A 23,689-nucleotide genomic window follows, 5' to 3' on the forward strand; every position below is an offset into this window, starting at 1 on the left:
CTTGACTCCCTGCATGAGACCCGTGAAGGGGGTGACTTATTTACTCAGTCACTGTGCTCAATCCCTTATAAGAAGGAGCACACAAGCAGATGGGTGTAGGAACCAGAGTGAATGAACATTGGAACTGGCTGGTGGCTCCTGTGTGGTGGAAGCAGGCTTTGCATGGGCCCTGCAGTAGCATCCAAGTGTGTTACAATACTCTCTTAGCTCTGCCATCCAGGAAGGGGTGTCTGCGACCCCTGGAGCCCCATAGGGCCTGTGTTACAATCAGTGCTCTTTTAGCATTTGTAGACTGCTAAGTATTAACCAGCTCAGTGAAGGGTCAGGTGACAGCCTTTTACACCCTGCCCTCTTGGTACCCGAGTTCTTGTCCAGCGTCCAGGAATAATCAGGTCACAGGAATAAATCATGGTGAACATGGAGGACTTTATTGAGTGGTAGAAGTGACTCTTAGCAGGAAAGGGAACTGGAAAGGGGATGGAGTAGGAAGATAATCTTCCCCTGGAATCTGGCTGTCCCCAGCCAAACTCCTCTCCAACCATAGTCTCCAATGTCCAGCTACTTTTCTCCTCTTGATGTTCAGATGATTCTCTCTTCTGTGTATGAGTGTGTCCACTGAGTCTGAGGTTTGGGGTTCTCATGGGCACAAGACAGGGGGCAAGGTGAGCCAAAAGGCAACATTCTTGCAAGAAAACAGGCAGAGTTCTCACTTTGGGCTATGGGTCCAGGCTTGAGGGGGGAACCCTCACCAGGGACCCTGCCCTTTTCTACCCAGTATTTCCCTGCCTCCTGTTCATATCAAACTGACAACAGAAAAGCAAGAGTTTGAGAGAGGATTTAGGGAGAAATACTATAGGGGAACTGGTCTGATAGGAGCCATGCAGAAAATAAGAGACAAAATCAAAGATATGGAAAAAGAAATCTGAATGTCCCTGACCAGCCTACGACCTCAGGTTCTCCAGTCAAGCAAAGACCTTCTGATCTCATGTGTTTCCCAATAGCGCTGGATTAACCATGAAAAATGGTTTCTTAAAGCATAACTCAAACTTACTCTTTAGTAACCCAAGCATGTGACACTTGTGTGATCCCTGACAGGTCCGGTATGAGTGTTGGGGTCCGGGCCCAGGAGCAAGACCCTGGTGTGATGGATGGTGTGGTGGAGAGGGTGCTGTTTGGGACTGACTTCTATTCTGCCTTCTGCTGAGAAAGGTACTTCAACTGGTTCATCACCCTATCTGTCTCTTGTGTGTGTGTGTGTGTGTGTGTGTGTGTGTGTGTGTGTGTGTGCACGTGTTCACTCCTGGAGAGGCAGAGATGTGTGTTTTAAAGGGGCCTCTAACGTCTCTCTAGTTTGATGTTCTGTGGTCTGGTCAGTCAGCAATATATAAGATGAATCAAAGTAAAACCAAATGTCAGCTACCCGGTAGCCCCTGGCTCCTTCCTCCCTCCATTCACCCTGTTAGGCCTTTGGATGCAGAACCCTCCAGGCAGTCAGGGGAAGAAGAGGCCAGAGTAGTGGTGGACAGAGAGAGTGCAGGCAGATAGGAAAGTTCAGAGCAGTCGGGGCCTCCTCCCCAGTGTCCTTGAGCCAAGCCTGCCCAGGGTGTCAGCAAGACAGGATATCCACCTTCATGAAGACTGAAATTTGCAAGTTGTGGGCATGTTTTTCATTACGAGTGTCATAAATAAATGGAAAGTAAAGAACACAAATCATTCCTGAGACACCCCTCCTTGAAAGACATCACTGTAAGTATCTTAGTGCACCCAACCCATCTCTCCCTCCATGCACAGCTCTGCAAATGCATACCTTCCTTCAGGAGGGGCCTAGTAATCAGCTTTTTCTATGTCACTATGTCGTCTGTATCCTTCATTTGCAGAGAGTTCCTCCTTAGGTATAAGCATGGACAACCCACTTCTAATGTGGGAGCTTACATTCTTGAGCAATTATTAATATATCCAAGTGTTATTCCTACTTTCAACAGACTATAAACAAATAATGCTTCTTACTCTAAAGAAAGTTCCTTAGAAATTACAAACATTGGCTTCACTTTTATGGAGAGTGTTTCAAATGGGATGGTTTCTAAAAGTCTAAAATCTTTTCTCTTGGGGAAATCCTGACTACAAATATGTGTGCGTGTGACACACACACAGAAATTTTTAGTTCTGTGGCACAGAGACTGAAAAGAGATTGAGTTGTAAAGATTCTGATTTCGCTTTCATGAACCTGGGTGCCTGTCAGGGTAAGATCACTGTGTAAGAAATCTTGTGGAAGAGTGACTAAGATGACTAAGATGCTCTCTGAATCATAGGACCCCAGGCCAGCAGCATCAGCATCACTTGGGAACTCCTAAGAAATGCAGATTCTTGGGCCCCTAGCCCAGACCTGCTGAATCAAAAGCCCTGGGCATGGGGCCAAGTAGTCGGTGCTTTTAATACTATGTCTCAGTGTCTACGATGCACAGGAAAGTCACTTTCCATTGTGTTTTCACCAGGGGACTTCTTTCCAAACACATCTTTGCAAAGAACACTCACCAGTCCCTGGCTTGTACTCCAGGGAGCCCCCAGAGAGATTTCTGGAATCTCTGGCATTCAGAAGTCACAACGAGAAAATGATTGCCCTGGGGGAAAAACTGCATTTTAAAGAAAAACAATAACTCCACTGAATGCAGCAGTTAATTTTAAAGTGGCAATCAGAAGATTGCCTCTCAGGCATTGGGATAGGGAAAGGCCCGCCTTTATGACCTTTGAAAGGTGAGTGTAGATGCCTTAGTGCATAGGGGAGAAAACCGAAGACAAAGGCTTCCCTGGAGAACTCCCAGGAAGCAAGCCTGAGGATCATTCGCAGACCGACCCCCCCATATGACTTTAATCATGGTACTTTTGTAAAAAGAGGAAAACAATTTCTGTTAACAGAATCCCAAACCCTACTGATCTTTATGGATTAAAGTCAACACTTTACCCTCAGAAGCAAATTGAAAGCCAAACCCACGATGTAATATGCTGCAATAGGTTCCATATGTTTTTGTCTCCATCAGCCTAGGTCTCTGCGTGTACACCGGGCAGTTTCCGTCCCCCTATGCAGGAAAGGCCGTGCCACATGTAAGCATCAGTTTGCTCCCACCACCTTCTCTCAAGGGTCCCCTGTTACTCATCTTGTCATGTCTTTTTGCCCGGAGGGGATGCTTCTCCTCTCTAAATGAAATTCTCCACTGGTGCTCTTCATCCCATTATCCACATTTCTTATCATCAAATATACCCTTTTTTTCATTCAATGTCATTCTTCCCTCTCCTTCCCAACCATTCCTTTTTCTTAAATGTGCTCAGGCCTCCATAATCTTAAACTCTTCTTTCTCCTACTCCTCTTCTTCCTTCTTTGCTTTTCAATGTGAAGCTTGTGAATGCAAAATATCTGAGACAGGTCTTGGTTAATTTAGAAAGTTTATTTTGCCAAGATTAAGGACACTGCTATGACACAGCCTCAGAAAGTCCTGAGACATGTGTCCAAGGTGGTCGGTGGTGCAGTTTACTTTTGTACATTTTTAGGGAGACATGAGATATCAATCAATATGTGTAACATGTACATTGCTACAGTCCAGTAAGGCGGGACAACTCAAAGTGGGGGCTTCCAGGTTACAAGTAGATAAAAGACAAAAGGCTGCATTCTTTTGAGTCCTTGATCAGTCTTCCACTGAACACACTATTTAGTCTGGCTCAGCAGTTCTGCATTTTTACATAAACAATAGGGGTGAGGAAGCAATCAGATATGCGTTTGTCTCAGGTGAGCCTCAGAGGGATGACTTTAATGGAAGGGGAGGCAGGTTTGCCCTAAGCAGTTCCCAGCTTGACTTTTCCCTTTAGCTTAGTAATTTTGAAGTCCCAAGATTTATTTTCCTCTCACAAGGTTTTCATCAGTGCAATCCGTACTTCCTGCTTGCGTTCCCACTGAGGCACCACCAACTCATCCCCAGTGCCTCAGTGTCATCTCTGCAATCCACATCTTCTTTGAAGATCATCCAATCCAGACCCCGCCTGGCCACCACATCGACAGGCTCTTCCTCAGCACTTCCTCCCTGGCCTCCCTGCAGCCTTCAACAGCTGGCCACTGCTCCCTTGAAATTTGTTTCCTCTGGATTTCCAAGACCTGTTTATTTCCATGAATGCAGATGTCTAACAAGATCAGGGCCCTCCTTTCTTTGTATTCTCCCTTAGAGTGATGGCTTGTCGAATGCTTTTCCCCACCATCACTACTCAGGAAGAGGCTTGTGTCTTTTTGCATGAATCTCTGCCTCTATCTCTGTTCTCTTGTCAGACCTACACCTACGGTGGCCTGAAGGGCACCTTTGCTTGGTTTGCCCCATTGTAGCAAATTCACACTGTCTTGGCAACAGGGGTCAGTTTCCCAGTTACCTCAGATACTTCTCTGGGCTTTTCACAGGCAGGTTTGATTTTTTTCAAGTTACCCAAGAATCTCTGATCATTCATCTCGCTCTCCCTGTTTCTAGTCCTTTTCCCCACTTCCAGTAATCAGTTATAAGATCCATCTTGACACCTATTCTCTTGAATAGTCCTCCTAGATACATAATCATACCATATAAGCTTTCCCCTTGTCAGAACTTTCATACTCCTTATATTCTTTTTATTTTGTCAAATTGTATCAGCCAGCATCTCCAAAATAATTTTAACTAATAATAGTTAATTTTTTTTTATTTCTGACCTTAATGGTAGTGTTTCTAGTGTTTCCCATAATGCTAGCTTTTAGGTTTAAATGGACATACAAGTACCTACATTTATATATATAGATACAGATATACACACATAAACACACAAACTCATACAAATATTCAGATATAGTGATGTGAGAAAATATCCATCTATTGTCTGTTTCATTAATATTTTATCAAAAATAGAGGGTAAATTTATGAAATGCTGAACTTTATTACATTTATGGAGTTTATGTTTGTCCTTTAATCCATTAAATGATGAAATACATTAACATATTTTCTTGGCATTGAACCATCCTTACATTCCTGCTGTGAATCATTATCTGGTGATTTATTTCTTTCTAATATGCTATTTGATCTTGCCTTCTCTTAATTTATTTGGTATTTTTCACATTAATACTCCTAAGTATTATTGATCTGTAGTTTTCTTTTGTGTGCTAAAATATACTACATTCATTTCTATAAATGCTGGAAATCTTTCATATTTTTATGCTCTGGAACAATTTAATAGCTTTGGTGTTAACTATCTCCTAGCATTTGGTAAAATATATTTGAAGCAGCTGAATCAGTTGCTTTTTGAAGGAGTTAGATCTTTGATAAGTTTTTATGTTATTATGTGTGATAATTAGACTACTTAGATTGTTTATCCCTTCTGGAGTTAGTTTTTCTAATTAAGAAAACTATCTTTTTAAATATATAATTTAAATTTAAATTTTATATATTTGGAAACAGTATTCCATTAGATTATTTTCATTTCTTCTACATGTAAATATTTTCTTATTCTCATTTCTTGTCTTGCATATTGGTGCTTACTACTTATTTTCTTCATGAAGTCAATGTATCAATGACAGTTTCACCAAGAAAATAGAAACCTTTCTAGGTATTTCAAGCAAGAAGTTAATTAATATAGAGGATTGGTTGTTTACAAAATAGAAAGATTGAAGGAGTAAAGGCCAGACATCTGTAGCTTTCAGAGTTACTCTGGATTTTGAAAAGCCAGAGAGTTGCAGAAACTTTTAGAGATCAACGGTGATGATTACAGATAATCCAGTACTGGAGCAAGTGATTCCCAGGAAATGTTTTAAGATGGCCATAGACCTTTGCCTCTGCCAAAGCCCATCCTTACATGCACTGCTTCCAGAGATGGGAGCATGTGGCTTCTCACTGTCTTTCACCTTCCAAATCTCATGCTAGTGCCTCTGATTGGTGGGATATAACTGAAAGCTTCACAGACAAGAGAGTTAGAAAATGTACTCCTGATTTTTAGAACCTGTGATACAGAGGAGACTGTGAAAGAACAAAGTATGCAAAGTTGTATGTTATTATGTTCAACATATTGACATCTGTTTCTAATATATTGACTTTTGTTTCTATATCAGATCCCTCTTTCTGCTTTCTTGGGCTATCCTTTATTTCTAACATCCTAATTAAAAATATTTGGTTCACTTATTTTTATTCTTACTCATATATTGACGTAAGTATTTAAGGCCATGAATTGTCCTCTGAATATTGCTTTAGCTACATTCCACGGGTTATCTTTTGTAGCATTTTCATCATTATTTTCTTAAGTAAGTTTTTTTGGAGCCTGCTACCTGCTCTTCTTTTTGCTCTATTTCTATTAATTGCTAAAACTTTCAAAGGAACACTTTACATTCCTCTTTTATTTCCTAATTATATACTTACCTTGTGTGCTTGTCATCCATTGGTGTTCTCAACTGAAGATTCTACTGTCCCTCATAAGGAGCATTTGGAAACCCGTGGCAGTATTTTAGTTGTCATGATAATTGGGAGAGGGATGCTCCTGACATTTAGTGGGCAGGATCCAGGGTTGCTAAAAGTCTTGCAATATGCACTGCTGTGCTACATAACAAGGAACGTTGTTGCCTAAAATGCTAGTAAAGTCTCATTGAAGAAAACAAAAGATTTCTAAAGTCACAGCTAAAAAATAACTGGCGGAGGCAAAACTTGAACATACATTGGACAAACACAGTGTTTTTCATTGAGTTTTAAATATTTTTACTACATGGTTACTAAATTATCACATGACTTACTAGATCCAGACTTCCCTGTTATCCAATTAACAGGTAAAAGTTCTGGGACTTGGACCTGGGACTTTGCCCACACTGAGGCAGTTCAAGAGTGAAGCCAAACAAATGTCTTCAATAAGAAAAAAAACTAAGGCCATGAATAAAGTCAACCTCTGTTTCGATTTCAAAGCAAAACAGATTCCTTATTTGCTTAGTTAAGAGACTGTACCTTGCACAGAATCATCAATGATCATAAAGGCATGATTATTCAGATTTGAACAAAAGGTTTGAATTTCACGTGTTTTTAATTTCAAAACAGGAAACCAAACTGAAGCCGTTATTTATAGAATCACGCCTCCTTAAAAGCCATAAGAGTTTGGTTAAGAATTAAAAAATGGACTTTAAACTTGAAAAGTAAGTGTAAGTAGAGGAACAGATTAATTTTCACCTGTATTCATTAGACCTCTGTTTTAGAAAAATAGTATCATTATTCAGTATGTTTCTTATTTAAATTGCATCATCGTAACTATTACACTTAAGGAAGTCCCTAAGATTTTCTGCAGAACATTTTAAAACAAACATTTGTTTCTTCTTCTAATTTAATAGTCTCTCAGCCCTAGTTAGCAAGTGGAAAGTGGGTTCATAAAACGTCTTCAAATTGCATCTCAGCATTGATACATGAGTCAGGCATCGAAATTGTGCCCCAGTTTGCCCTTAAGTAATATATAAAGAAAAGAATATACCCCTATTTTGATGATGTTTGGGGGGATAAGTATTAGTTAATCCACTAGTAACTTGTCCACGCTTAGAAGTTAATGAATATAACAGAATTACCCAGTGGCTCAAAAACTACTTACTAAGTGAAGTGACAAACTAATCCATGCTTGCTACTGAAATTATAACAATGAATAACACATGCACTCTGCCCCTGAGAAATCTGTTCCAACAGATGACACACAAATGTTAACAGAACCTTATAATTAGAGTCACCATGTAACGCATTACTGCAATGCAAACAGGGGTGTAATGATGTAATGCAAACTGGCAACGTAATGCAAACTACAACGTAATGCAAACAACTGGGATGCTTTGAAAGGAAAAGATGTTACTGCTACCATTTTTCAGGGCAAATGTGCATAAAGCTGAGCTAACTGGACATGAACTGTTTTTATTCACAGCACTTCTGACACCAAATCAGTGGGGTTTTTCCACACTAACAACCAGTTCTCCAATTCTGTAGATGCTGCTAGCTGGGTGTCCTACAATTCAGTTCAATTCTGATACTGACTACCTGGAATTAGCCTCAGACCCCAGAGGGGTAAGAGCTCAATTCCCCAAGACTTTCCTCCTCTCAGATGCCAGTTTCCAGTCTTGGGTCTCATGAGTACCCACAACTTGCCTACAAAGTCAGGGATTCCCACAGGCTTTCCCTTTCAGGTTTGCTAATCTGCTAAAATGGCTCATAAAACTCAAGAAGCCACTTGATTTATGATCATGGGTTTACTACAAAGGTTACAAATGACGAAGAGTTACATAGGTCTTGAGGTCTCGAAGGGTCCTGAGCACAGGAGCTTTTGACCCCATGGAGTTGGGATGTGCTACCCCCACCATGTGGATGTGTTTAGCAACTACCAATCTCTCTGAACTCCATCATTAAAGAGGTTGAATGACATCAGAATGATTGATTAAATCATCAGCCATCAGTGATTAGCCAGGTCTCAAGGCTCTTTCCCCTCTCTGGATGTTGGTGAGGTTGGGGAGTGAGGACTGAAAGGTCTGTATTCCAGAGATCCCAGGGGTCTTAGGAGCTGTGTGTACTAATCACACTGGGGTAAACTGAAATAGAAATCAATGGTGGCTTCTAAGTTTGCCCAGAGCAGACTTATGCTTCTCAAAGGGTAGTCCTTGGTCCAGCATCAGCAGTAGCAATTGAGCCTTTGTTAGAGATGCAAATTCTAAGACCCAACCACAGACCTGCTGCAGCTGAAATCTAGAAGCAGAGCCTGGCACTCCTTGTTTTAATGAATGAGCCCTTCCAGGGTGCTCTGATACCCCCTCAAGCTTGAGAACCAGTGAGTCAAGGAATCTAAAGAAGCGAGTATTTGAGTCTGATTGAAAGGGATGAGAAGAAACCTGCCGGGAAAGCCCAGAGGCATGGCTGTAGGGGACAGCACCCCAGGTGGAGAGAACAGCAGGTGGACGGCCCTGGGGAGTCAGAGGACCATAGAAGAGCTTGCAGGGTGGCGTCACAGCATCACAGGGCTAGAAGGGCAAGGCTGGGAAGTCCAGAGCTTAAACACAGAAAACAATGGGCTTTTAATCTGGGAGTGGCAGGAATGTGTGCATGTGTATGTATATTTTTAAAAGGAAATGCCATTTTTAAAAGGACATTCGTTTGCTGGAAAACAGAAGCTGATCCAGAAGAGAGTGCTGCCTTCCCTCCTGAGGGCGGGAGTGGTTGTGAGGCCTTGACTGTGAGGCATTTGGGGCACATCATTGCCCGCCCCTCGGTACCCGTGTCTGTGTTGGGTGTGATGTGTTGGCTCACAGAGCTGGTCCACTACTATCTCAGGGACACTGACAGTGATATGTTTCTGGGAGATCACCTCCTTTCCACTGTGCAGCGATTTGGGTCATCGTGCACAACCTCTGTGAATCCTGTACACACCTGTGCATGTCTCTGACCCGCTGAGTCCCACCTGAGCTGCAACTGAGCCTTGTCCAGCATCACGGATGGAGTGGGATCCTGTGACCACTCAGGCTTCTGCAGATTCCACTTCTACTCTCGTCTCCAACACAAGGACACATCTGCTGAATCGAGGTTCAGGCAGCTGAGCATCACAATTCTAGAAATCCACCCTGTTTACTGTAAAAAGTATCTGAGACAGAGCTCAGTCAATTTAGAAGTTTATTTTGCCAAGGTTAAGGATAGGCCAGAAGAAAGGAATACAGAATCCCAGAAACGCAGTCTGTGGTTTGTGCCTTTCTCCAAAGATGATTTATTTTGAGAGCTTCAATATTTAGAGGGGAGAAGTGGACTGGAGGGGAAAGAGTAAGGTTATGGTCTCACTACTGAATCCACAGGTCGCAAGGGAAAAGGAGCAGGCAGGGAATCGTCAACCGAGTATTCATCTCACTCAGTAAATCGGCACCGTACACCAGATAAGGTGAACATGCGGTAGCTACCAGTGGGGGTGTTAAACCTTGTATCTGCGGCTTTCTTTTTAGGAACAAAAGGAAAGGCAGCTTTTTGCATGACTCAGTTTTCAGCTTGATTTTTCCTTTTGGGGTAGTGAATTGGAATCCTGAGTTTTTATTTTCTTTTAGCATTACCCTTGCCCCACGGTGTTGTCCCCTTTCAAAGGCTGCCCTGAGCGGCTCCCTCCCCACATCTCCACTGCACCTGCCTGGGGGGACGTTGGACACTCAAAGGCCAATCCCAAATCCATCTTTCATTTTCCTAAATTGATCTTTCAGAACAGATGTCGAAACTGCAAACTTACCAGAGCGCTAGAAATATTTACTTGTATTGCCTTTCTGTCGCCCCAAGGGATTGAGGTCCATCTTCAATGGACGCCTCCTTAGTCCTCTTGCTTTTAGTCTGTAGTGGTTTAAATCTTGTTCTTTCATAGAAATATTCTTCTTCAAGAGGCTCCATATGTTAAAATAATTTTCTTACATTTTTAGAGTATGTATCAAAGTCATTTTTAAATAACCTATTCCTGATCAAAGATCACTAAAATCAGAGAAATAATTGCAAAATTCACCTTAAGGGGGCATCATGCACTTACCTGGGTTAAATATATAATTCTGCCAAGTTAGCAGAAAGATGACTGGTTTTACAAAACTCAGAGGGTCCTATGTAACCTCTCGTTCTGCTTTATCAATGCTCGAAGGGCTAAACCCCAAGAAATGGGTGGTTTGGGGCTTACAGCCATGAGCTCCTACAGTGGCTCCTGCTTTGAAACTTAGGAGAGCTGCCCTCCTCTTTACACTTGAGAAAACTGGTAATGTGCGGAGTGTGACTTTCCCTTCTGAATGGCCCCACTCCTTTTGACTAAGCAACGCCAAAATGTCAAACTTGTTTTCAATGTACATTTTAGAGACTTTCAATTTTCCTTAAGTCAGGAGGGGTTTGACTTCTGTGGAACTGGCATGAGAGATTTTCGTGCTGGTGTCTACAGTCTGCTCCTTTCCTCCTCTGAGACAATCTCTTTGTTGTATTTCCTTATAAGCAAACTCCGAGTTGTCTGAGTCCGTCTGAATTGTACACGGCTTGGGCTGCAGAGGAGTGAGAACAGGTGTTCCACCCAATCTGCAGGACTCCTTCATCCGTATTTCCAAAGGCAGTGATAAAATCACTTTTAGATCTGAATGTATTTTGGGTTTATTTTATTTATTTATTTATTTATTTATTTATTTATTTATTTATTTATTTATTTTATTTTATTTTTTATTTTTGGAGACAGAGTCTCGCTCTGTCGCCCAGGCTGGAATGCAGTGGCACGATCTCAGCTCACTGCAAACTCTGCCTCCCAGGTTTAGGCCATTCTCCTGCCTCAGCCTCCCGAGTAGCTGGGACTACAGGCGCCTGCCACCTCGCTGGGCTAGTTTTTTGTATTTTTTAGTAGAGACGGGGTTTCACCGTGTTAGCCAGGATGGTCTCGATCTCCTGACCTCGTGATCCACCTGCCTTGGCCTCCCAAATATTTTGTGTTAATTTTAAATCAACACTAGTTTGGTTCTATTTATTTTGTCCCCTACTGCATTAACTCTTTTGAGACAGGGTTTCCCTCTGTCATCCAGGCTGGAGTGCAGTGAAGCGCCATTTCGGCTCACTGCAGCTTCTGCCTTCCAGGCTCACGTGATCCTCCCCTCAGCCTCCTGAGTACCTGGGACTACAGGCGCATGCCACCATGCCTGGCTAATCTTCATATTTTCTGTAGAGATGGCGTTTCGCCATATTGCTCAGGCTGGTCTCAAACTCCTGGACTCAAGCGATTCAAGTGCCTAAGCCTGTCAAAGTCCTGGGATTGCAGGTGTGAGCCACCATGCCTGGCCCTGCATTCACTCTTTAATATCATTCCTCAAAGTGTCTTTTAGCTATATATATATATATATATTTTTTTTTTTTTTTTTTTTTTTTTGTCGGAGTCTTGCTCTGCCGCCAGGCTGGAGTACAGTGAGCAGCACGATCTCGGCTCACTGCAACCTCCAACTCCCTGGTTCCAGCGATTCTCCTGCCTCAACCCCCTGAGTAGCCGGGAATATAGGCACATGCCACCAGGCCCAGCTAATTTTTGTATTTTTAGTAGAGATGGAGTTTCACCATGTTGGCCAGGATGGCCTCGATCCCCTGACCCTGTGATCCACCCAGCTCGGCTTCCCAAAGTGTCTCTTTTTTATTGCGGCAAAATATATGTAAAATTTGCTCTTTTCACCATTTTTGAATGTACATTTTAGTACTATTAAGTACATTCACATTGATGTACAACATCACCAGCATCATTGCCAGAATTTTTTCATCTTCTCAAACGGAAACTCTGTGACCATTAGACATTAGCTCCCAATTCCCCCTCCTCCAAGATCCTGGTAACCATCATTCTACTTTCTGTCTCAATGAATTGACTATTCCTGGTACCTCACTTAAGTTAAAGTCCCTTTGGGATAAATTTAATTAATTGAAATATTGAACAAATATAGGAATGTTCACAAAGTCTTAAATAGATAGAGGCTGAGAATCAAACAAACTTGCATTTCCATCAACTTCCTTCTATACAACACCTAAGTCATGATTGTTAAAGTTAGCCTTTCAGATTTAGCTCTCTGAATTCTCTGGTGACAAACTGCTTGTTATTTTGTTGTCTGTGTTTCCTGCTGATTTATTACTGTTTCTTGTTGTCATCTCAAATGGAAACGTTCAACAGGCATATTTAATATTGGTGTTTCTGCTGAAAATCCACTGGTGTTTTCAGCTATGGAAAGAGTAGAAAAGAAGCAGGTACATTTCAGCAAATGTATGATGACATCAATCGTAAAACGAATGTTGACTTTAAAGATGTTAAAATAAAAATATGGAGGGAAAATATATGCATCTTAAAATGAAACTCACTAATTACAACTTATGAAGACAGGTCAGAAAAGTGGAATGTTAATAGTTGGCCAGTTGGTCATTAACACAAAGATATATCGGTATGGCTAAGATTTTTTGAAAGAGATTTTATTAGCTCACCATCTGCCTTTTACTGGGGGGCATGCATGTGAGTCTTTATTCTACATTCTTTTCTACAGGACAGATGACTGTGAGAGAGGGCTGCTACAGAGACCTGAAGTTTCAAGTAAATACATCTTTCTGCAATCCCAAGACTCGACCTGTCACGGGGCTGGTGCCTTGCAAAGTATCCTCCTGTCCTCCCAGGTAAGAAGCATCGTGTTCATCAAAGCAGGTTTCCCAGTTTGCAGATGTGCTCAGCGAGTCTTATAGCTCCTGATGTAGAGAGAGAAGTGCTGATTGCCATCATGTCACTCATAAGAGTGGAGAAGCAAAGGGGACAAGAGCTTCCTGGACAAGGGACCTAGAGAGTATGTTTAGTTGGGAAGTGGTCTGGAAATTCTTGTGACTGTAAGTGGACATTCTTAGAATGGCGTCGTGTTTGTTGTATTTGTGCTTTCATTGGTTGCAGGCTGGCAGGAGTGATAACACGCTATGGTGATGATGATGCATTCTCTCTCAGCCTGCTGTCCTGTCCACTAGTGTGTGCTTTTCTTGCCGAATGAAACGTGCTGGAAGAACGCATCAAAAGGCCTGCCAGTGGGGAATGGACCCTGGATTCCTCAGTGCTTTGCAAACATACAATTGTGAGGGCTGGAGCCACAGAAAGTCAGGGCTCTTGTCATCCTACTCTACCTTCACTGCTACTGCCCCTAGGAGTTCCTAAACCCAAGCTTGGATTCTCTAAGGCAGGACGTGGGGAAGGATCCCTTGAGGCAGCCATGGTCCTACTGCACTGTCAGGAGCTATCACTTCTGGGCAAGGCCTTCATCCCACTGTTCTTCACTTTCTTCATCTTTACGTGGGACACGTCATAGAAGGTTGTGAAAACCGATGCAGGATTTTTCTCAGGCTCTTTGCTGGACTCCCAGCAGGGGCGCCTTGTCTACTTGGCCTCCTGCACTCAGCCCCTTGTGGGAGGGAGCATGTGAGCAAGTGAGTGCAGGATCCAGCTCGTCGCTCTGAAGACACAGGAGCAAGCTCCGGGTAAAGCCCGCAGCCAGACCAGGCGTGTTGCCTGGAGAGGAACACAGTGGTACCCAGGCCAGGGTGCCCGTGACCCCAGATCCTCAGAGTGGGTGTTAATGTGCTAATTAGCTTTTTTTTTTTTTTTTTTTTTTTTTTGAGACGGAGTCTCGCTCTGTTGCCCAGGCTGGAGTGCAGTGGCATGATCTGGGCTCACTGCAAGCTCCGCTTCCCGGGTTCACGCCATTCTCCTGCCTCAGCCTCCTGAGTAGCTGGAACTACAGGTGCCTGCCACTGCGCCGGGCTAATTTTTTGTATTTTTGGTAGAGACAGGGTTTCAATGTGGTCTCGATCTCCTGACCTTGTGATCCCCCGCCTCGGCCTCCCAAAGTGCTGGGATTACAGGCGTGAGCCACCGCGCCCGGCCTAATTAGCTTTTTTAGTTCCATCATCCACAGCCCAATGGACAGAGGTGTGTTAGCAGCTCAGTCAGCCCCGACCCTGTAGTGTGGGGCAGCTGCCCTCCACCAGCGGGGGCAAAGGGCCAGCCTTTCTGGTACCCACACTCAGTGGGCCCCAAGCTCTTGTCCAGCATCCAAGAAGAATGAGGTCATACTTGACCACTGAAGGATGGTGAGGGCAGATAATTTTATCAAGCGATAAAAATAGCTCTCAGCAGAGAGGGGAGCTGGAGAGGGTATGAAAATGGCAGGTCGTCTTCTCCCAAAGTCAGCAGGTCTCCTCCCCCAAGTTAGGCCATCTCCCCTCTACCAACTGAGCCTGGGGTCTTTAGAGGCACAGGATGGGGGCAGGCCAGGCCGTATGTACTATTGGAAAGGGCAACATTTGATTGCTTAAAAGGCATTATTGAGAAAGAACCAATTGAAAGAGAGTAGGCAAATAGGAATAGAAGTTCTCACTCTGGTCTGTGGGTTTTGGGCTGTTTTTGGCTTGAAGTTGGGGTTTCATGGGGACCTGGCCCTGTCTGCCTAGGATTTCTCTGCCTCCTGCCTCTATTAAAATGCACCTGAGATCACATATTTACAGAATGAAATTCTAGCTCCAACTAGATCTTTCAAATAGCCCAAGGCACTCAAAGACTTAAAAAGATAATCTAATACATTTTGATGATAAAGATCCACAATAGCTGGCAAATTGATCCCAGGTTTGCTGAACTATGCCTCAAAGCATGAAGCTGGTACTCTCCCCGAGGCAATAAAGTACAGGAAGGTGGGAGGCACTGTCTCTTGTTGGAGGTGTTACCCCTAGTCTCTCTCTCAGTAAAGAGAAGGAGGTCACTTACCAACATTTGAAGAGCCAGGACCCTTCTTGCAATCACAGTAAGGAGGACACCACCTTGGGAAGATCTTGTCCTCCCAGCACACCTGCCCCTGATGTGATTGGGGACATGTCACCTCATAAAGCCACCAGCCCTGCCTCAGTCACAGTTCCTGAACCACCACTTCCCAAGACCTGCTATTGAGAGAGATGCAGTCAGAATTTACACAAGAAATTAAGTGCTTAAGATGCAGCACACTGAGGCGTGGGACACCCTCTGGGGGACTCTTCCCGGTATCAACCAGGGCCTGTGGAGTTGATGCACACCCATGGTGATGCTCCACGGCCCTTAGCTGTCCGTGAACCAACCCTGTGGGCCACTGCAGGAGAGCTGACTGCTGGCCTTTGCCACCCTGACAGGCCTCCAGCCTGTGCTGAGCTCCATGACAAGAGCACAGCCCACTCACCAGGGGCTCCCTCTGTGTCTGGAATGACACACCAAATACAGACACACCCACATCGTTTAGGAAATAAACCCCATGGCTGGCTGAGGCAGTATGTAGCATGGCACCATTGTGGGCAAAAGTGATCTTCCTGTCCGAAGGAAATGGAGACCCCTTGCTGAGTTGTGTCAGAGAAAAACGAAGCCAAATACTGGGTAAAGTGGTCAGGAGAGATTTTAGTCAGTGATCCCTGCTGCAATAGGGAAAACATTGTGGCCTGAAGTGAACTCCTCTTCGATCAGCACAGATATTTTACAGGCATTTTACAGGGAGATTGGAAGAGCGGGGAGGGGCAGAACCAGGGCTCAGGAGAGTTGGGGAGGTGAAAACCTGCAAAAAGCATAAAGAAAGGTTGGTCCTTGTGAAATCTCTCGATTTGCCAATTGGCGATCATAGAAGTGAGGCTCCCACCTTCCCACAGAGACTGGGAGACAGGGGTCCTATCTTCAGGTGTCAGCCAGAACAAACAGGAAATGCTCTGGGAAGCCTTGAGATTTCTCAGATAGGCACTTTAAAAGGGGCTGGGGTTATCTTAGGGATGTAGCCTTGAGCTGTTAGAAACCATGTTGGTGTTTGTTCAGGACTTTATAAGCCCAGGTGAGGCCTTGTGAAGCGGGCTCAGAGGAACCTGGCTAGAGTTTGGCCAAGGACAGAACATTGTCAACTGCTGCAGCAACTTGACCTCCCACCCCGTGCTCCCTAGACAGTGGAGTCTGCTCGCGTTCACGTTGGTGTTGACATCACTGTGACCTTGATTGCAGGTCCTTGCCTTGCCATATGGAAATTGGGAGCATCGTTCCCTGTACTGAATTCCTCTTTAGTTTAGTCCAGGTTTGTTAAGCGAGAAGCATCTGTGGTTCTTCAAGGCACCTAGTTACCAGTGCTGTGAAGTGGGGAAACCACTAAATTAGACTTAAAGAAGTCTGTGTGTGTGTGTGTGTGTGTGTGTGAGTTTCACATGCAGGAGGAACTAGGGTTACTAGTTCCATGTGGAAGTAAATCCGTCAGGATGTTAAAGCTTAGGGTAATTGGAAATGTTGAGTGCTTGAATGCTATTTCTCAAGCTAGTCGTATTAATGGATCAAGCATACCCTTGCAGTCTAGTGGGCCCTGGTCTGCTCAGTGAAGCCCATCTAGAAAGAATGCTAGAGAAAACTCACCCCAACACAGGAACAAGCTACCAGTGTCTGGGCTCCTAATTGTGTGCTTCGAAGTATCACATAATTCAGATACGAAGTGATAGTTGGGACACCCCTGAAGAGACCCCTTTGCATCTGCAAGCTCCACAGGACCAGGCATAGAAAGCAGGAGAGCTGGCGGCCTCAGGGCAGCAGAGGGAAGCAAAAGCAGTGACAGAGGGGAGCAACTGCGTCCTTTCCCTAGGACGGCCTCAGTCCTACCGCATGGGGAGAATGCTAGCAGCTGCTTCGGTTCTTTCTTGAAAAGAGCAGAAGAGTTCATTTAAATTATGGTTGCCCATTGTTGCAATCTGCTTGTTGGTTGGTTGTTTTCTTTCTTGCCACCTCCCCCATAGTGCCCAGAGGGACGTCCTCCTTGACACTCACTGCAAGAGGAAACCTGGGATGTTGGGGATGGGCCCGGTGGGAAAGGAGCTCTCCTCCTCCTGGGGCTACTCTTCCTGGTGTTACCCAGACTTCTTCTTCAACCAAACCTCAGGTAGAACATGCTCAACAGGAGATTATGTGGCTGCTCGTTTACTGTCACTCTTAGTGGTTTGCTGTTTCTATATTGTCTCACCCTGTTTTAAATCTGTCAAAACATTGCTTTCCAAGTGAGACCATAATACAGTTATTGAATTTTAATAATGGAAATCTAAGCAGCTTCTTACACGGTCAGGTAAAATTGCCCTTACCCTCAACCATTATGCAAGACTGTCATCCTCACCTCTTGTATCCATTTAGATAAATCTTTGTTCCTGGTACAGAATTTTCACACTTACTATCTGGAAATATCTCTTTGGAATTGAAATGACAGGAGCTCCCTTTTCCCGCTTGCAGGGTGTACAATGGGGATGTGGTTCGCTTCTTTGATGGCCTGCTGCCCAAACCTCCACGGGGAGCAGGCAGATGGGCAGGTTGTGGGGCTCCGACCCCACAGCAACGTCTAAGGGTGAATGTTTACAGCTCCTGAATTCCCAGTGTGCATGTGTTACAGTGTGCTTTTCTAGTTTTGCCTTCCCTAGGCAACTTGTGTTAATCAGCTCAGTTAGACCCTTTGCCTTATCCCAAGGACAGAGGGCTTTCTGTATCCTGGGTTCTTGCCTTGGTGTATTTGAAAAATTGTACCACACATGGGCTTGGAGGATGAGTACAAGGTTTTATTGAGTGGAGGTAGCTCTCAATGAGGCAAATGGGGAGCCAGAAAGGGGATGGAATGGGAAAGTGGTCTTTCCCCTGGAGTTGGGCTGTTCCACAGCTGAGTTCTCTGACCGTCCCAGACAAACTCTGGTTGATGGCCCGCTGGCATCTGCTGGTGCCTGTCAGCATGCCCCTCCACCAACGTGTATCTCTCGACACCCAACCGCTTGTGTGTTCTTCTACCAATGTGTTTCTTTTGACGTCCAGCTGCTTGTCTATGTGCTGGCTAGGGTCTCAGGGTTTATATAGGCACAGAATGGGGGCATGGTGGGCCAGGGTGGTCTTGGAAAATGCAATATTTGGGCATGAAAACAGAAATGCCTGTCCTCACCTAGGTCCATGGGCACAGGCCTGAGGGTGGAGCCCTTACCAGGGACCCCACCCTTCTCCTCCCAGCACTTCTCTGCCCTGCACCCATATCAGAATCAGATCTTTGCTTTGTCCACTGACACATCCCAAGGAATGAGAAACGTGCCTGGCTCACGTGGGACCTCAATATGTGTTCATAGGAGACGTGGCTGAACCGTGGTCCCATTAGGCCAGGAAGAGATATTTCAGGTTTGCAGTGTGGCCTTAGGGAAGTGGCTTCACCTCTTGATGCCTCAGTTTGCCCAGCTGTGAGATGACAGAAAGAAAATGTGTGGAGTCACATGCCAAGCTCTGTGACTCCACTCTCCCTCGAGGCTCTTCTGTAGAGAAGCTTGACAGGTCCTGTCTGGATTGCCACCATTGAGAAATAGGCACTACTCAGACATCACAAAGCTTCTGGAATCAACTGTTCCTTAACACATCTAAACTACATTTGTATGTTCCCACGTGTCTCCCGTGTAAAGTATCTGCCTCACATCAGCCTCCTTCAGGAGCTCCCCTGGGAGGACCCTAAGATAGGAGCATTTGCGGTATCCTTGACTCACCATAGTGCTGTAAACGAAGGTCTCATCAGACACTCAGTCACCACAGCTCCTGCGACTGCGACTGTGACTGCTACTGCTGTGGTCAGTTTGTCAACACTAAATCCACCTGTGGGATCCTTCCAACGCACCTGCCTGTCTGTTCCTTGACTGTCCACTCAAATGGTCTCCCCTGATTCAGTCTCTTGCTCCTGCCATCACCAATAACTGCCCAGAAGGATCCCTCAAGGTCCATTTCTCCTTCCTGTCTTTGTTAATAGAAGCCCCTGCCCCATACACTGTATACACCCACCTGCACGGGGATCCGGGCTGGACACTTTCTGTCCTCCCAGGCTGAGGTCTGGCCCATGGGATGCGAGCCTGTGCCCTCCATGCCGAGCCCTCAAGAGGCAGCTGCTCCTTCCTCTTCCTCTGCCCACCTCTGTGGCTGCAGCAGGGCCTAGCCTTAGTGAGCAGCTGCAGCCCCTTGGGTGGGGGTCACCTCCTGGGGGAGTAGAGGGCCAAGACGGAGGTAGTCAAGCCTGGTGACCTGGAGAAGGACTGTGCTCCCCCTGCCCCGCAGCTTCCCACCAGCTCAGACTTGCACAAAGGGAACTGCTCCCTCTCTGTTAAGCCACGCCTGCTGGGTCTAGTTGGTGCAGCTCAGCCACATTCTGAGCTCATACACACCTCACCTGTGATCTCTTGGTCCTGAACACCCCTCTCCAGACAGGCCATGCCTCTTGTCATGCAGCTCCTATGCTTCAGGATCCACACTGATGTTGTCCTTCTGTCTCACTGCGTGGCTGGTCTTCCCACCGCTCACTGCCCAGGACCCCGGAGCCCCCACCCGGGCAGAGTCCGTGGCAGTGCTGGAACCCTCCCCTCACCAGCGCCTGAGCTGCCTTCCTTCACCCTACCCCCCCTATACTACCCTGGTCACCTCAGCCTGGATACCCCCAACTCTTGACCCACTCAGCACATGGAGATTAGCAGTAAATGCTACGTCCAAAATCCCATGTTCTCACTCTAAAAGTGTGGTCACCCAAGGATGGTACACAATCCTTACACCTGTCCCTGGGTCATTTGCTCCCCACCTCCCAGGACATTGGGTTCACGTCACCTGCAATTTCCTCTGTCTCCTTGCCCCACACTCTCCACCTGGAACCTCAGACTAAAGAGAAGGAAGCAATGACCATCCCTTCCTCTTGCCAATATCTCTCTGTGCCTCCAATCCCCCTACTCTGCCTTCCCTCCCATCACAAGGGGCAGATGGCCCGAGCCTCTAGAGGAGCCTTTGGAAGTTACCTTTTTTTCCATATAAGTGACCCATTTCGCCCTGTGGTTCCTGTTGTTTTTCTGGCTAGGCTTCCTCTGCCTCCGCCTCTCTATGCTTGGTCTTTCTGGTATTGAGAGATTCGGAGCCAAAGACATCCCTGCATTCTGCTGTGTCCTATCTTCTACACTTGACTCTTTCAAACACAATTTAATACACACGTGCTGTCAAGAGCACTGTGTGCTGGAAGAAAAGGTGCAGTTCAGCAGCAGAGGGCCAATCTAGGGGAAGCTGGAGCTGATGTATCCGACAGCAAGTAGAAACATGAAACTGAGGCTGCCCCAAATCCACTTCAGTCAACCCTGGAGCCCCCCATCCGATGGTACCCTTTGACACGTGGACCTCATATTTTGGAAGGTTCATATTGCCCTCTGAAAGGGGAAACTTTGAGACAATACGGAAGCTGCTCTGTGGACCTGACACCATGCTTTCCTTTCTGGGAGAATCTTAAGGAGAACCAAGTCGATCTCCCCACCCCTCATCCAATGCCCGCAAATAGCAGGGGCCTGATCGCACGTGGGGCTCAGTAAATTCATGTCTCACAGGAGAAACAAGGTCTCCAGACTCCCCTCCCACAACTCTCCTGCACTGGAATTCTTTCTATGGAGTGGCCTGGTTGGCATGGGTTATGTCCATGGGCCGGAGACAGACAAAGGCATGGGGCAGCATTGCACCTTGTCAATGGTGCAGCCATGACACTGCCTGCCTCCCTGGGCTTGACCCTGCCTTCCCCACTTCAGGCATGATCCAGGCCTCCTGTCTCCTAGGATGAGGTGAGGATTCCACGTAAACGCTCTCATGTGTGATAAACTCTCACTAAATCTTGGCTATGATTATTGTTGCTGTAAAAGGAGAAACAAATTCACAACAGTTATGTATTTAGTCTACAAAGCAAAACTATCCATGGCAAAAACACAGAATAATGGACCTACATTGCATATATCAACCTTGGGGATGGTTGTTTCACTGTATTATTTTAAGAATTGAGTGGGAGCACAGATTTTAATTTAAAATGTTACTTTACTTTTCTTCTGAAATGCAAAATATATTTCTATTATGTTCTGGATACTAACAATTTTTTTGTTCCTGATTCAATGGTCAGGAAACCCATGTTCCATTTCTCTGAGGATGGAGTGTGCATCTTTCTTACCGAATTATGTCTCCCTGCGAGGCTTCCCTGGCCTCGAGGCTGCAGGTGCTCCGACCTGCGTCCTCAGCAGCCTGGCAAAGCTGGAGCCACAGCCCCGAGGGAATAAGCAGCGCGCTCCTTCCCCACAGTTCGTGCTCTGTCTGACACTAAGTGGGGCTCAGTGGGGTGTGATCTGGATCGAGGGGTGGAACTTGTAAAACATCTTAATCCATAGCCTTCCCGCTTTTAACTTAAATGGAAAAGGAAACCCGCCGTGCTGGCTGGAGCCCCAGCCTCCTCCTCAGCACCCGGAGACCGTCCTGCAGCCTTGCAGGCTCCTGCAATTGCATTGCCGGATGGGATCCCCTAAGTCATAAATCTCTGCCGGGGGCAGGGTGTTGGGTGTCTAGAAGTCTTGCCGGAGATTCTCTTAAAATGTCTGTGCAGCCTCGGTCAGCAGGAGTATCCTGGAGAAATAACAGGCGTCAGCAATTCCCACCTGCTCCTCCCAGACGGGGGAGCTGCTCAGCCTCCAGCTCTGGCTCCTCCCGCTCCTCCCTCACACAGAGCCTCCTCCATGCGCTGGCACCGCCCAGACAAGCAGCCCACGGCCCTCCCACGGCTGCCCTGCCTCCATCTGCATTCTAGCATGAATCAGGCATTTTTATCACGTGCTTTTGAAACATGGATGACAAATCACACAAATATTTATTCCCGTTATACTTCTCAGTGTATCTAAATGGAGTGGCTCTTCAGGTCGTTGATCTTAACTCTCATTTTCTAAGCTTTAACACTAATCACACACCTTCCTGGACGGGGATTGAAGATACAAGAGGAAATGCTTTCCAGATGGTAAATGGAGACTTTCCCCTCTGTTTTTCAGGACTCTTCTAGGGACGCCAAGTAAGAGTCTAGATAATGCTGAGTAAGAGTCTGGATCACATATCGTGATCAAATGCTTTGTTTTCTGTGTCGCCCCGTCTCCACTTGATATTTGGATGGTTTATTCTTCTTGCTTATACAAAACCCATTAGTGGAATAATGCCTTTTACAACCAACATACATGGGTCTGTAGCTCTGCCTGCTTGTTGCACGCTCTAGAAATGAAAGATAAGGCTCAGCAGGGCAGCTTTATTTCCACTGCTCTCCTTTAGAAACACTTGCAATGGAAAGGGGAGAGCAATTTCCTTTTCTGGTGTTCCTTATCTCTTTTCGATCTGAGGCGGTGAAAATACTAACCACCCAGTAATGCACAGGTTACCAAGGGAATGAAAGGAAACCTGGTTGCTTAGGTGGTGTTTGTATAGGAGAGAGTTTTGCATGTCGGTTCATTTAATTATCTAAGCTGCGTGTTCTCAAGCAGCAGGATGGGCTTCCTGGGGTGAGACCCGTGCAGCCCCCAGGGCTCCCTGCTTAGAGGAACTTCCTGTGTGGTTTTATTCTCTGCTGTTGCTACTGTGAAATTCCAATGTGAAATTCCAAAGGATTTTTCTGTGTTTTTTTTGAGACGGAGTCTCGCTCTGTCGCCCAGGCTGGAGTGCAGTGGTGCGATCTCGGCTCACTGCAAGCTCCGCCTCCTGGGTTCACGCCATTCTTCTGCCTCAGCCTCCCCAGTAGCTGGGACTATAGGCACCTGCCACCAAGCCTGGCTAATTTTTGGATTTTTAGTAGAGACGGGATTTCACTGTGTTAGCCAGGATGGTCTTGATCTCCTGACCTTGTGATCTGCCCGTCTCGGCCTCCCAAAGTGCTGGGATTACAGGTGTGAGCCACTGTGCCTGGCCTCCAAAGGATTTTAACGAGGGGCCTGGCACATTTGTTTTGCACTGGGGCCCATGAATGGCACAGCCGAGGTGGCAGGCAGCCCCACTTCTGTGTCAACATGGCTTTCTGGAATATTTGGGAATTGTATTAGAATGCTGGGTGTTTTAGCAAATCTACTATGCATTCATTCCTTGAGTTCAGGAAGCCGTTCTATGCCTTTGTCGGATCATGAGTATGAGCCCCGAAGGTCCCCGGGCAGCAGTTCTCTGCTGTTTCTTTCCTTGTGCTTCTGGAATGAGAGCCAGTTTTACTCAACTTTGGAGTACTTGCAGGGGGGAGAAGTAACAGTGAGGGGCCCTTCCAGAGTCATTAGAGCTTCGTTCTCTAGATCCCAAGGCTTCCCCGCTCTGCTGGGAGAGAGCCCAG

The 23,689-nt window shown here is 45.7% G+C and overlaps 1 protein-coding gene across 1 annotated transcript in view; it reads left to right on the forward strand.

Moving 5' to 3' along the window:
• Window positions 1–23,689, forward strand: part of ADAMTS16 (ADAM metallopeptidase with thrombospondin type 1 motif 16) — a 184,644-nt gene that overhangs the window by 111,063 nt on the left and 49,892 nt on the right. Inside the window, exon 18 of the mRNA XM_023218246.1 lies at window positions 13,040–13,166. Within this exon, the coding sequence (XP_023074014.1) occupies window positions 13,040–13,166 (127 nt within the window). The remainder of the gene's footprint in view (window positions 1–13,039; window positions 13,167–23,689) is intronic.

This window comes from Piliocolobus tephrosceles, chromosome 4 (genome assembly GCF_002776525.5).
Source record: "Piliocolobus tephrosceles isolate RC106 chromosome 4, ASM277652v3, whole genome shotgun sequence".
NCBI classification, from domain to species: domain Eukaryota; kingdom Metazoa; phylum Chordata; class Mammalia; order Primates; family Cercopithecidae; genus Piliocolobus; species Piliocolobus tephrosceles.